Genomic DNA, 15,053 nt, shown 5'->3' with positions numbered 1-15,053 from the left:
ATTGTAGGGCGTAAACTCGTACGGTAGAGATTGATCATTTCCGTTTGTGTATTGATGTATTGTTCTACTTTTCGTCCAATATCACAGCTGGAACTTAAAAAAACGTATAATAATCCCAGTTGTTCAATCCCAATGTATAGTGATGGAGTGCATTATGCATATGTAATATAAATTACACCTCACTAAGGTAAAGCGTATCACAGATGTATGTCATTCGGAAGGCAAATAAGTAACGTTGGCAGGAAAATAACATCCATGTTAATGGAACGTCTTAATACAGAACAATTAATTGATAGGTTTGATCATTCCTCATGATCAATCTCCTCTAAAGTATAACGACGGTAGTTGAGGAAATAAAAGTTGGTCACAACTATCGATGGGGTACCTTCCGAAGCTTGAAAGCGTATAATTATACAGCTCTTATCGGTGCTATCGAGCGTCTCATTAACATAAGACACCAGAGCTGATAACACCACTGCAGAGACTGTTTGCTTGTGTGTACGATCGTGTCTTCGCTTCTGCATCTTCTCCGCACCGTTTTCTCTGTTTGTTTTCACCTTCTGTCAGTTTTTTTTCCCATCAAGCAAATTTTCCGTACAAGAGTTTTCTGCTCGTGAACACAAAAACCAGGCACCTCAATATTTAACGCACGAAGCGTGGAGGCCCAGACCAGTTACTATCCACCCCGTTTGGTCTGCCACCGGAACTGAGCAGGGGATGAAGAAAAAAATGCAAAGGAAAACGGAAAACCTACATAAATCACCACGTGGTAATACGGCGCACCACGGTTTGGGGGAGGGGGAGAAGGTGGAACCGAGAGTTTTTCCCACCATTTTTCGATACGGTTTATGTTGGACACCTTTCTCATCCGCCACACGCCACAACCGTTTCGCACCGTGCGACCAATCGGTTTGACACGGAAAACCAGCAGCAGAACCAAACATTTGACACCTTTCTGATGCGATATTTGCTGTTTGCGAATGAGGGAAATAGGAATTTCACCGCCCCGGCACGGTGGTTTACTGTTCGTCGCGGTAGGTCTCGTGTGCCGACTGTGGTGCCGTTGATTGTTTTCTTCCTGTGGAAATCGTGGCAATGGTACCGCTAATTGTGCGACAAGTGCGACTCCTCTGAAGCATAACTAATCGCTACCACAAATAGATGCTCTAAAATGTGTCTTTGAAAAGGGGGGAAAAAAGCGCTACGATCAGCAAAAAAACAGGAAAATCGTTTTGTTGTTGTGTCATCTTTTGTTTACGCTTTCAAATCCACTTGCTTAGTAGTAAGGGAAAAACGTAAGCAAATCAGGCGAAAGGAAGCTTCCCGTTGGTACGTCTTCAAACAACATCTAACTAGCGTAAAGAATTGTCCCTCGTGTCCACTAATCCGGACAAGGGTACATTTCGAATTGTTTCATTACGTTGCACGGAGTTCGGTTTGTTTGTTTGTTTGCACAATTGATTAGATGTTTCTGGTTCGCTTTACCTAATTTACTGCTTGCACTTGGTTTACCCTCGACGGCTTGTTTTCCAATTTTCCATTCTGCATATCGACCTATTTCCGTATCGTATTTTGCAAAATGAAAGGATAATCCGTCACGTTGCGCCTCGAAGGTATGCAATCGGTATGCACAACGGTTCGAACGATCCTTGAAACTTTTTTCCATTTCCATTTTGTTTTCCGAAAATAAAACTTCAATCTTCCATACACCGCTGCTTGACTGCGATGCGGTTTTTTCCGCCCAAATAGGATCTTTTTTTTTCATCCGCAGACTGACCTTAATCGGGTTGTTGGTTCGTTGTGAAATTACTTTCACGCTTCCGGCCAAACCACTGTAGTAACCGTGTAACACCATCGATTGTGTAATACATGCACGATCCATGGATGAGCAGTGAAAATCATTTCCACCCGGATTGTGGTGGATTTTTTTGAGGGAAAAAAAATTCGCACTGCAAACGTTGAAATCGGCCCCGCTTAAACGAATCGGACCGGTTTGTAGCATCGTTTTTTTCATCTTCTTTTGTTGGCTGCTGTTAATTTCGTCTCGCTAACGCATTACATCGCTTTTTTGTGCATCGTGCCCATTAGGGTCATGGATGTGTGTGCTGGTACATTGTAATAAGGACGCAGCTACGGTGCGCTAAGGGGCGTGTAAGCTATGGATTAGATACGACGATTACACAGCAAGCTCGTACGAAAGGATTTTATGCTGCTGCGTTGATTGTGACAGACGAGAGATAACCGTTAAGGGATGGAAGCAATTTAGTGTTATGTTTCACTTCAAATTACACTGACGAGCCAGATCGATTTTTTTTCATTGTTTTCGTATCGCGAATATTCTGATACTATTTGAAAACAGTCTTGCAAACCAATGGAATTGAACATTTTTATAATATTAAATAATATTATTTCCAAACAAAGCTTATATTTGTATGTTTATTCATTTATTGATGTATTTTTATTTTATGTTTTCATTGTTCATTTTTGTATACCACAATATTAATTTAAACAATTTAATCAAATCTCAATAATAAAACTCAATAATAAACTCAAATAATAAAACTCAATCATTTTGATAACTTCGACAATCGTATAGCTAAGAGAATTAATATTAGTAGCATTTGCTGTGTATTACTCATCGTTACTTCCCAAACTAAGACATAGTATACACACGCCAATAAACGTTAATAAGTGCGCCATTTGTTTTTTTTTATTGCTGTCAAAACAAACATTCATCACCTCGTGACTCGGTTTACTTTCGCACTAGTGCATCTGGACCTATGTCGTTGGTAAGAGTTTTGCTAAATAAACAACAACAAAAAAACCACATTAGACCGGTATTGTTGCTCATACTCATCGCCAGCAGGAAGAGTAGGGCGATTTTCTACCAACTTTCTTCACACAACCTTCCGGCCAAAATTCGTTGTCCCGGTTCATTTTTTTTCTGGGTTTGTTTGGTTTTGCTTGTGCGGCATGTGGTCGTGACCGCACGCTAGCATGCACCAGTAAACCACGGTCAAAATTCTTGACGTAAAGTTTGTTCGCACATAGCAATGTGCGGACCGTTTGTTCAGTTGCGGATAAGTCAACGGCGCGAAACCTCTGGCCGGTCGCTGGTTTTTGGACCAGAAGCGGCGTCGGGGTTTTTTTAGACAGCATTTGACGGTAAACAACACCTCACCTCACTACCGGTCAACCGGATTCCGAACGTGTGTTAAAGTGGCGGCCTGATGAATATTCAAATAATTCGACACTTTCGGTGTAAGATAGTTGGGGCGTGAGAAGGTTCGTCGTCTCGGCGGTAGCGAAAGGAGCCAGGAGGTTGGACGGAAGGGGTATGTTGGAAGCATTGTTTCAAGCCGGTTGAAGATCGGTAATGTTTCATACCATTTCCACACCAAACCCAAAAATCGGGTTAAGAGGAAACTTTCCCGTCGTTTTGCGGATTGTCGAACTGACGTGCATGAGTGGATTGAGGCGTTTGAGGCCTGTTTTTACGGGCTCATAGTCTGTCATTGGATGATGAGGTTTGCATGAAAAGGGTTTCAACATTAGCTTCGAAAGAGCATGTGAGGAACGTTATAAAGCAACAGGTTTAAAAGATTTCTAGAATTTTGAAGAAATTAGTCGAGAATTTGCTGAGGCCTTTTGAAGACTTGGAGAAGTAACCGAAGTCGATTGGGGCAAAACCGCAAGAACTATATACTATAGCAAGAAGCCAGATTGCTACTGGTCGCCTACAACCACCCGGCAGCCAGCCGTCAAACTATGACACGGTGAGCAAGATCTACACGGTTGCGAATCTTCTCGTCATCAGATCGGAGCTTGTAATTATATCGCTCCGACGAATCTTCCCGGCTTCGTGCCAAGCGCCACGGGAAGGCAATCGGGACCCAGGACCCGGGAAGGGTAGCAAAACATAAAGCAAACGAACGAATCAACCGCCAACCAATCGTTGCTTATCATGTCATCTTATCTCGCGAGTAGTTGGTGAGTATTTTTTTTGTTCCTTCGTTTCGCTTAGCAGCTAATTTATACTGTACGAGTGTGTGCACCCGGGCAGGGAGGCTCGCTGAGTTGGACAAGCGGTTCTACCGGATTCCTACGCGATTCAAAATGTTCCATTAAGGTGGAGGTTTGTCATCGTCGGGAGAGTCATTGTACCGTGGCTGGATTGCCCGCTGGCAGCCGCTACTGGCTCCGGACGTTTGGACGGGTCCGGGCAAAAGGCCTAGCTAAAACAAACAAAAGCGATAACTGAACACTGCTCGCCAATGCTCTTCTAACACTGCGGGAACAACATTGCATCTGAAGAGGGAGGGAGGGAGGAAGGGAGGGTGTTGGTGGTGGAACTCCCAGCGTGCGCGATTCTAGACATTTTTCCGGTTGTCTCGTGATTTCCCGCGATATTGATCTTGTTTTAATCGTTTGCTGACTATTTTTTATTATTTGCTTCATACACGGAACGTCTGTCGCTGAAGATTTACTACCCTGAGGTATTATATGTAAAATGAAGATATTAAATCTTGTAAATGAAATTTGTTTTTGTTCGTGCTTATTTTGCTGTTGTACTTTCAAGAAGAAGTAATAGTTTAAGCAATAATATTTTCTTTGTAAATAGTAAAATGAACCTTCAAATATGGAATACCGAATAATAGACTTGTTCTAAAATACTTATAACGTATTAAATCGCTATAAAAATTTAAAAATACTTTGAAAACAAAATAAATGAATGTTTACTTTTTAATTATAATCAATAATATAAAATTATTCCCCAATTCCTTAGTTGTCACAAGAATTAATAGAATAACATGAAATTGAATTTTAACACATGACAATAATTTAAGTCAATGAAGCCATTCGTCTTTCTTTATCATCTTTCAATGGGATTTGTACATGACATTACAATTAGTGTAAAATATTGTTTCGCATTCTATCACACCTCCGCAATTGTAGTGTGCTAATCGTTATCCTTCTCTGTTAAGTACTGCCCCAACACCGACTCTACCGACCGATGATCTTTCTTCCATCAATTTTCCACCATCCATGCAACACATGTCCTAACAGGTCGTAATAAAAGTTAACGAGCGCGTAAATTTACGGCTGCAGTTAGCAGTGGAAAATAGAATACCGAACAGAACACGCGGAATGGTTTTTGGCCGAAGAGATAGGGAAGAAACTGACAAGAAGAAACAACTGAGTCAACAATAAGATCAAACGGAATAGTTGATATCTTCGGTGATCATTTTTTATTTGTTCACTCGATTCCCATTCTTCCCAGTGCGGAAAGCTGCTGTAACGAGACCTAGACCAGAAGTAGAAGTTTACTCCTGTTTCGATTTTGCACCTCTCGTTTATGGTGGCTTTTTTCTTTTGCTACACAGCCAACGATCGGCGATCGATCGTAAATCATCGTCGTATGCGTGAAGCATCTTTTGCACGAGCAGTTCCCAAAGCACTGTGAAGGATTCTAGGCACCAATGAAATGGAAAGGAATGTGTGGAGGGTGGACTAAGGTGCAGCAGGGGATAAAGTAAATACGATCGCATGAACATGCGAAAATCATGTTGGATGTTCCAACAGCTGGAGATAGGAAAAAAACCAGTACATGTAGGGAGCTAAGTGAACCGGTCTAGGCGCTTCAGTTTCAGGGTACCCGAGCGACTATCCTTTCGTGAGACAGCGCAGTGTGCTTTTTGTGGTCACTCTGTCAGGGTGATTTGATTTAATTGAATTATTAAACTTTGTGGGACGTACATCTTCATCCAGTACACCGGAAATCATCCTCTCAGATGACGTTGGCTAAAATTGAACTTTCGTGGGATCATGATATATTTCTTTTTTCTTCGTTTTTTTGCACCATTCGGTCTAGTGAACGAATGTGTTGAGAGATAGTTATTTTTTGTTGGAGAATTTGAAGAGATAGTCTTATTTATGCGAAACACTCGTTTACTGCTGGGAACTATGTAGTTGGAATAAAACTTACCAACCCCTCGAAGAAGTAGATCATTATCCCACGTCCACTTTTTTATCACTTCTCAACGAAGAAACTTAAAGTTTGTCTAAGACACTCGCTCCAATTCAAATCACATTACGTTCGCTTGTAATAAATCCATCTGCAGTATTTCTTGTAAATCTTTCATGCCACGTGATACGGGAACATTAAACCGCGCCCAGAAGTGCAAAGTTGCGGTAAGGAAGCGACAGTAATACTGCCATCGTGCAAGGAAAACAGCTGCCACTGTACGCCCGGTTTTGGTTCTGCGGATACAACCAGTTGCAGTGTTGTTACCGCGTGTTTAGCAGCCGAGCAAAGCTGAAAGGTTCAGAGACCTTGAGCACCAACATGGACATGAGGTTACCAGCCGGTGGCTGCCTTTGTATCAGCTGCAAGATGTAGAACTGTTCCGATTCTTCTTCCCTTCTTAGCATACCGAAACGAAGTCCGAACGGGGACGGTGTTCTTCCGTTCCGTTTGGCGAATCCTCGCTTCCATCTCCTACGCCATCGTTATCGCTTTTCGAAACGTCATTAATCGACGATTGTCGGTTTTGTTGGTTTCGGAGGCTTGGAAATCTGGCGAGTGATCGCCTACAACAACGAAAAAAAAGGGTGAGAAGGAACGGACGGGATAATGCAAGGGCAGTCTGAGACGTGGAGAACGAAAAATGGTTAATTGATATCCATTTGGTTGTGTTCGCTTTTTATTTTTTTGAAGTTGTTGGTCTAAGTATTTTCCTGTTTTATTTTCTTTCTGTTTTTTTTTACAAGAACATCTTTTCAATCGCGTTGAGTGCCCGTGATGAAAAAGGGGTTGCAATGAGAAAGAAATTTTCATTCCCTAGACACTGTTCGATACGCGATAATCGAGCTTGATTAACGTTCCAACGAGTTGAATGTCAGGTTTTTGAAGATCACTAGCGAATGGTCAAAATCTCGACTGGTGACTGTACTTTCCGAGGTTTTTGTTTTGCTCCACTCGTATCGTAGAATCGTATCAAAGAGCGCGTGCCGGTATCGAGTGTTACCCTAAACTCTTCACCGCATCAACTGAAAGCAAATTGATTAGAAGGCGAACGTCAAGTGGCAGAGAAAGAAAACAGAAATCTTCTTCTGGCAGCCTTCGCGCAGTGCCTTTTTGCATGAGAAAAAGCGCGGCATGGAAGAAAATTGGTCTATTTTAGCATGCAACGATTGCAGTGATGAAGTTACCAGCAACGGTATCGTAGCAGATTTGTACTGTTGAAAACGCGAAAAAAAAATCCAATCCAAAAGTAACTGTAGCTAACCATTGCGAATTCTATTGTCTGTTCTTTGGTTCTCTTTAAATTTTCAAGAATTAAAGTTCTCCGGTACAGTGTGAACCAACTGCTTATCAGTAACTTTATAGTAAATAAAAGTCTTTTATTTCATCGATTAATGTAATCAAAAAAAACTTATTTCAACGAAATTATTACTCATACTTAAGAACATTTACTAGTATTTTTTATTAATTATTTGATGTCATAGATGATTCGCTTTTTATTTTTTGCATAAATTTTCAGTATTCTTATTCTTGGGGGAAATTTGCTAGAATATCTGATAAAAAGCTATTGGTTTCAAAGAATTGATATAAATCCATTTTAATGATGATCTCATCTCTCTCTCTCTTATTTATCTTTAACCATACCCAGACAATGGAAGTACCACTATGCTTTTATGAAGATATTATTCCAGAAAATAGAATGCTGCACCGTGCACGAAAGCCCGAGTCATTGGCTGTGTAAACTCCTTGCGAGAAATAATGAATCAATTTTGGTTTTATATCGTTAACGAGGTGTATTATACCCATGTGCAAGCAGCGATATTACTTTCCCTTTATTTGCTGATCTAGCCTGTTTTATGAACCATCGCGTCTACCAATTTTCCCGCCCAAAGAATTATCCTCGGACTTTCAAGGACAACGGTGGTTTTTACTGCGTTCGCCTTTTTGCCATCTCTCTATGCCGGCGCAGCCGAAGACGATTAACTTTTATTTGATGTGTCCGGAGACAGGTTGGTAACTTCGGTTGACCGAATCCCGAGTCTACTCCTATCCAATCCCCATCCAGAGAACGGTGGCAAAAGGTCAACAAGTTGTTTGAGTGCCCCCGATCTCATCCGATCTTTTGCAGAAAAAACCCTTTTGTCAGAAAGCTTACGAAGGATGAGGTTTCGGCACAAATGAGCCTTTCTTGTGCTGGCACTGTTTTTTTTTCACTGCCGCAGATTGAGCCAACTGCTGTCTGGTGGGAAATGAGCGTTAAAGTAAATATGTGCTTATGCTGCCCACATTAAAGCGCACATCGCAAAGGTCAGACACCAAGGTGCGATGGGGTTGTATGCGGTAGCATAGGTGGCACGAAAGCGAAATACATGCACGATGTTTATGCAGCATCCGGCACTGGCAGGTTGGAGGATCGCTGAGGGGTGGTTGGTGGGTAACAAAAGGGGGTGAAAATGGTAGCCCATGTCGGGATGGTGGTAGATCGGTGTGCCGGCGGATACGAAACCATCCGGACTGGAAGCATAACGTTGAGCAGTTGTGCGTTCTCGTCAAGGGAACCGTGAAATGGAAAGTGAAATTCATCCGTATGTGCAACCGTCAAAAAGGAAGGAATGAGTTCAAAAAAAGCAACGAACCTACAACAACACAGACACAGGAGAAAAGCACAAATCCTGCCTGATGCTTTCTCCTGATTTTTCTTTGCTGAGGTGAAATTTGGGATGGGAAGGCAGAGTAAGCTGGTTGTTTAGAGGGGGAGGTTTAGGTTCATCCGGCCGTTTATGCGTTATGCGATGGTTTCTTTGCAAGCATACTCGTACCATTTTCGTTAGTTTCTGTTAGTCTTTTTCGTTTCTTTATCGTTTTTGTTTTTGCTAACTGCGGATGGATAACTAAAATTGCGATTGACTGATAAGACGAAAGAATTTAGAGAAATTTCCTACGATATATGAAATTATTACAAGCTTAGATTAATGAAGAATGTTTTGAATTTTAAACAAATATTTTCAAGAGCAGATGTTAAGAGCAATTGTCGATACTATTTTATTATTTAAATGTGTGTTTTACATAAAAAATATATATTTTGTTACATTTTCCAATATAAAACTCGTTTGCTTAGTTAAAGATTCTATACATTAAACCAATCTCATAGGTTCAACGGCTGATGGGTTAAAATCAGTGTTTGCCTGTTGCCTGAGCTCTAGGTGAATAATAAAGTCAGACGGGCGGAGAACAAACCTGAAAACCCAAACAAAACGAACTCAAAAAAAAGTAGCAAATAAACACCGAAAACACGATCGAGACGCAGGACCTTGTGAAACATTCGTCAGCCGGATCCGTTCCCAGCAGTGTGATGCCGTGGCAGGACGTCGAATCCGGTCCTCCGTTCCGGAAGCCGGCATTTTGCACCCGGTACCGGTATCTTTCCAAACCGAACCGATGGGTCTCTCTCTCACGATGGGCAAGAAGTGTTTTAGCGAATTTGGTGAAAACGATTGCAAAACCACCACACAAAACCCTTGAGCCGTAGACTGACGTAGATTGTTCAAGTGGAGTTCGTTTGGGTTCGTAGGTCGCTTATCACGTCTGGTCAGAGCGGGTAGGTGTGTGCGGAAATTTGTGACGGTCGAAGTTTTAATTACTGACAAAACCCCGTCGATGACCTCAATTAAAAAGGGTGCACTCGGACGATGAAGTACCCGAAGTGGACACGTGTCCTTTATCCCAAGATGCCGCGTACGTAAAAAAGGGAAGTAATAATTTAATGAAATACACCAGCTAGTCGATGTGAAATACGGTTCATAGCATGCAATTTGGAATTTGGCTAACTCGACAGTTAAAAATCAAATATTCTTGTTTTTTTGCTTAAACAGGGTAACCCAAAGCGTTATAAAAAAATAAAAAAAACAATTCGGAAAAACGTACCTTTTGCAAAACTGGCCTCGAACGCGAACAGCACCGCCAACAGCGTCACCAGTTTCCACATCGTTGCACGATTAGTTCACAAAAGTACCGTTCCGAAATGTCAGCGGCTGCAAGAATGTTGCACTGTTTCACTTTACTGCACTGTTTCGTACTTGTGTTTTCCGTTTTTTTCTGTTTTTGTTTTGCTTTTTATAACCGTACGCGGTCTGTTTCACCCGCGAGATGCACACGATGGGAGTTTTGGTTTGTCTTTAGTTTAGTTTTGAATTTTATTTCTGTCAGTGTGTGTCACATCTATCGGCTGAAACCATGTATAAGAAGGGAGGTGAAACATATTTTATGTTTATACTAATAGTTTTACTAAAAAACTTAACAGAATCATCTAAAACAATTTATTGTATATTAGGAGTAAAGTTTAATATTAAAACATGAATAATTTACTCGAACAAAAAAGAAAAGATTAGAATGTAAATAAATTAAACAAAGAAAAGAATAAATCGCGTGGATATGCAAACATTAATAACAGAATAATTCAGACAGCAATATAGATATATGAAAAACGAAACTCAAAACACACTTAGTAAATAAAGAATATGGAAAAAGGTTCCTTTCTTAATATGTAAAGAAAATAAATCACAGCAATACATAAGAACAACTGATCTGAAATGAACGCCACTCGCAAATATCCGCCAGCATGGGCGGATGACAAATTCTCGCTGATTAAACCGACACGACAATTTCCTTCGCTGCACTCCAACACAGGCGAGTCTTAGTTTTCTTCTTTTCCTTACATTCAACTTGGTGTATTTTTTATTTTAAATGCCATTACCAACTCCGCTTCCGGTGCATCTTAATTAATCCATCTGGAGTTTTTTTTCTTCTGTTTTTGCGGTCTACGTACAGTGTTTGCCAAAACAAAAAAACGAAACAAAAATCTGTTTTGCCGGCAGAATGATCATACGTAACGAAGGGTAACAAACGGTAAGAATGTTTAGTCGGCCGGAATCGGTGTTCGTTTTTTATACTTTAATTGAGTTTCGAGACGCATTGTCGAGCGACACCTACGAACGATCGCGAGCAGGCCAGCCAAAAAAAAACAGTCCATTCACTTCACAATTGATATTTGGCGAACGGTAACGATGTGGAGAAGGTATGAGAAAAAAATGATAAGAAAAAATCTTAAGAATATTGACATTTGTTTTCAAAAAATTTTTTGTCCTGATATTTTAAAGACGTTTAGTCACTGAATAAAGTCAAGCAATAAATTGTCTTTCGCTATTAGTTGCGATCATTTCACAATCGGAAGAAACATCATTTTGTAACATTGTCTTTAGTGCGGAAATTTCGCCTTATCGCCGTTTATATTATTTCACATAATCACTCAATTTGAATGTCAGTGTCATGTGCACTCGGAAAATTCACTTCTACAGCTACAACTCCCATGTGCGTGCACACGCTCCGGTAAACAATAACATTTTGAAAGTAATGATGATCGAACGGTGAAACAAAATTCACTTCACGAACGTCATTTCACACTTGCAAAAGCGCAAAAAGACACGCACCTTTCACGCACATGCACTGGCACACCAGCAGCGGGCTTTGCACTCGCGCGCCGTCAAAGCACTAGCGTCGAATGGGAAGCACAGGCGAAGCACAGACACACCACACCGAAACGGGCCACACCGGATCCGGGGTGAGTTTGAAGAAACTGGTCCAAGTCCAAGGAGAAATAAATCGAGAATGAATTTTCAATGCCAAGGCTTACGGAATTTATAGAGAAAGCCCCGAGACCGCGAACGGGCAGCGACCGCGAGCACAATCGGCCACCGACAGGGAACCATCCCCAACACCAACCCTTCACCCCCGGCCATCCCAACGGTCTTTGGCTTTTGTTTGCTTTTCTTCTTTCTTCTCCCCTCATTAGAGAGCAGATACAGCAAGCGGACGGAGGATTTTGTTGTGAGCATCCCTCCGGTGTTTGCAGCCTCTTCGACGGTGGGGGGATGTTTCTCTCTGCTGAATGGCTCTCCATTCGCTCTCTTACATTCTCATCCCGAATCGTAACATCTCTTACGCTCCCCTTCAGAAAGGGCGCAACGGAACGTTTTGGATGCAATTTGAATATTCTCCCGTTGCGTAGCACACGCTCGTGATCTTCACTATGCGAGCGAACTGGGAACCCGAAGTCGATGGGAAAATCTGAACGATCGTGATGCTGTGGAAAGCTGTGCCGGTGAAATGAGTGAAAATGAGATAGGAAATTTCGCTCCCCAGCAAGGTGTGCGAGTTGTTTGCGAGCGGAGCAAAAATGCACACGAAGAAAGGTGGAGAAATGGGAGAGTAAATAAGGAGAGAGAGCGTGTGTGTTAGCGGGAGCGTAGCGAAGTGTGGGAGAAAGTGCATTCCCTGCGCGGGATAACCGGTGGCTTGCAATGGTACCGAATGCAGCCGAGATTGCAGCAGAATGCAACGCACTTTGGGGCCGGGTTGTTAGCTTTTGCCGGAAAGTGTTTTCTCTGCTTGCCAACCGCTCGACCTCGGGGTGGGTGTTTGCCGCGTGCGTTTTGTTTTTCGCACAACGAATCGATAGCGTTGCGGATATTGGCCAAAACTATTCTTTCGTACTCGGGAAAGGGAAGAAAGTTGAACCGATTTTTGCGAATAGTTTTAAACATTACTCATAAATGTCTTACTGTGAAGACATCGACAAAATCAGATTCAATTATTCTGTCGAGCAAAAAGTTAACAAATAAATGAAAGAAATACAAAAAAAAGATAAACTGGCCTGCTTTCAAATGGAAAAAGAATTATTCCTTTGCAGGCTTTACAACTTGAAACAACTTTAATTCAAATTTAATTTAAACCTATTCTTCATTCAAAACGAGTGTTAAATTTTGTTCTTTGTTGAAACGAGATTAATTGTTTGTCAACAACAATGATGAATCAAGCTGCATTTGTGAATAACATTAGTTCATGCCATCACACGTATAGAACTCGATAAAGCGTAAAGATTCTTTTGATAAGGAAGCAATTATTCATCGGCGAATATTTTCCTAACCAATTTATCTTGCGCTTCAATCGACAGCGCTAGAAAAATTGCACTCCCGCTTCGAAGATCGCCCATTTTCAGCAAATCAACAGCAGAAATCCAAAGCCACAAATGACAACTGCAGTAAGCTTCATCCCTTCGGATTCCCCTTTCCGGAAGCGGATGCTCCGACGAGCGTGACAGTGCACCGTTAACCAAAGATGTGCGCCGATACAGTGGAAGGCAGTAGTTCAAGGCTTAAAACACGCCATCTACCAAATGGGTATGCCCTCGACACTAACTAAGATAGCTTAAATTTCCTCCATGCTGGATCGCCTTTTGTGCCGGTGATGATTTATGAATCCCACTTCCCATGTTTGTGGCCAGCATCTGGGAGCGTTGGGAGCGGTGTGTCCGAGCTTGCAATAGATCCAGGCCATCGCGATCGCACCGAGCACGGGGTGCACGAAATACACAACTATGAACTGGCTGGTTTCTTTCATTAATTCCGGTTTCCATGTTCTGTGGCGAGATAGGAAAATCTAACGAAAAACAAACAGACAAACAAACGAACAGCAGCACCAAATGGACGAAAGTAAACAGACGAAAAGAAAAACAAACTGCGGTACCGTGTCTGCGGTGGTACGGCGGACAACTTTCCCTCCTGTCATATTATGCTGGGTTACAAGCGCACCGCACCGGGCATTATGCTGAGCGTAACGATCGAATGGGATGATGATCAGCGTTTGATAATTCCTGGCCCGGGTTGGGAGATTATGAGCCGTGCGTGGCGCTGTTTCGTGAGTGAGTCGTTGCGCATGGGGACAGTGGAGTAGCAACTAATTGCGTTTCTAAACGAACGAAACTGCAATAATTTAAATCGTAGTTTGGTGCGTGCACGAGGTCAGCTGGAAGCAAAATGGGAAAGAAGAAAAGTCCACAAGAAGGAAGAGATACAGCTAGTAAGGTTGCCAATTCCTGTCTCCCGCAAGGGAAGAACGTTCATGGAGACGGGGATTTCAATGGTCAGCGATTGCTTTAATCGTCTTTCAGTGAACCCTTTAGTGATTGCTCGGGATCGTGTAACTTAAACGTATATTGATCTTTGTATTGGTTTTGTTAAAACCATCAATTGGTTGTATTTTGTTTTGATCTGTTTTATTGAATTAATTTAATATTTTATTGCTTTCTTTAAAGTATTCTTAAATGCAATGTTTTATAAATTTAAAACATTACAGGATTTTCGAGGTCTAATGTTAAAGATGGATCCTTTTCTGGAATTCGTTCAAGGAAGGTTTCCAAATCTAAATAGGCACATTTTAGCTCAACTTGAACAGATGCTAGAAATTGTTTCAACTTTGTCAGTTGAAATTGAAACCCAGTCAGTTGAAATTGAATATTTGAATGTCTTTAGAGTATGTTCAACTATTTTCATAGCAATTTTACTTTATATTAGTCTAATTAGTTCTCCAAAGTGCTCGGAAAGATTAGGTTAGAGTGCAATAAAATTAGACGATTTTTTTCACTAATCACTTCGTAAAGCAACGCAAGGGTTAAATCGTCGAACATGTCGCCTGTTGCCCCGATAGGCGACACGGTTTCCCGGCATTTGACCACACGACATCGAAAGTTCTAGTGCGTGTCGGGCGAAAAGTGCGCCCGAATGGCTAACTAGTGATTGCATGGTGTTTCACGACTTCGTTCGGATTAGCCGTTTGGTTGCGTTTGGGAAAGGGTTCCGGTGAGGGCTAGTTGGTTATTTCTTGAATGCCTTTCGCAGCCATGAGTTCAACGCACCCCGTCCGTTGATTCGTTCGACAGCTGATCTTCACGTGGGTACCAAAGGCAGAATGGGATGAAGGAACCGGTACGTGTGGAGTGGCGATGGTGAATTTGTTGGGGACGCGGTGTTTTTCCTACGGGAGAGTAGAAGGGCCTTGCAAAGTTTCACTTTCCATGGATGTACCATATGGGTGATGTGGTTTACCGTACAGCTGTGGAAACGATGTATGACCATGTTTGTTGGGAGTTCTTGAATGGGGTGATAAAAGAAATTTCTTTTAACGTTTAATTACA

At 41.8% G+C, this 15,053-nt stretch overlaps 1 protein-coding gene across 2 annotated transcripts in view; it reads right to left on the bottom strand.

Annotated features, from left to right (window-relative positions):
• LOC125769742 (agrin) overlaps positions 1 to 11,721 on the bottom strand; it is a 45,867-nt gene extending 34,146 nt beyond the window's left edge. The window contains exons 1-2 of one of the 2 annotated variants that reach the window (XM_049438561.1): positions 11,512 to 11,721; positions 9,950 to 10,250 (exon numbers count right to left, since the gene is read on the bottom strand). In XM_049438561.1, the coding sequence (XP_049294518.1) occupies positions 9,950 to 10,010 (61 nt within the window). In that variant the 5' untranslated portion in view covers positions 10,011 to 10,250; positions 11,512 to 11,721. The remainder of the gene's footprint in view (positions 1 to 9,949; positions 10,251 to 11,511) is intronic. The other variant, XM_049438562.1, reaches the window with a different exon arrangement.
• Between the last annotated feature and the right edge of the window lie 3,332 nt (positions 11,722 to 15,053).

The sequence above is a fragment of the Anopheles funestus genome, chromosome 3RL (genome assembly GCF_943734845.2).
Source record: "Anopheles funestus chromosome 3RL, idAnoFuneDA-416_04, whole genome shotgun sequence".
In the NCBI taxonomy this organism is placed as follows: Eukaryota; Metazoa; Arthropoda; class Insecta; order Diptera; family Culicidae; genus Anopheles; species Anopheles funestus.
Note: the sequence above shows the minus strand (reverse complement) of the source record. Positions and strands in the feature narration are given on the sequence as shown.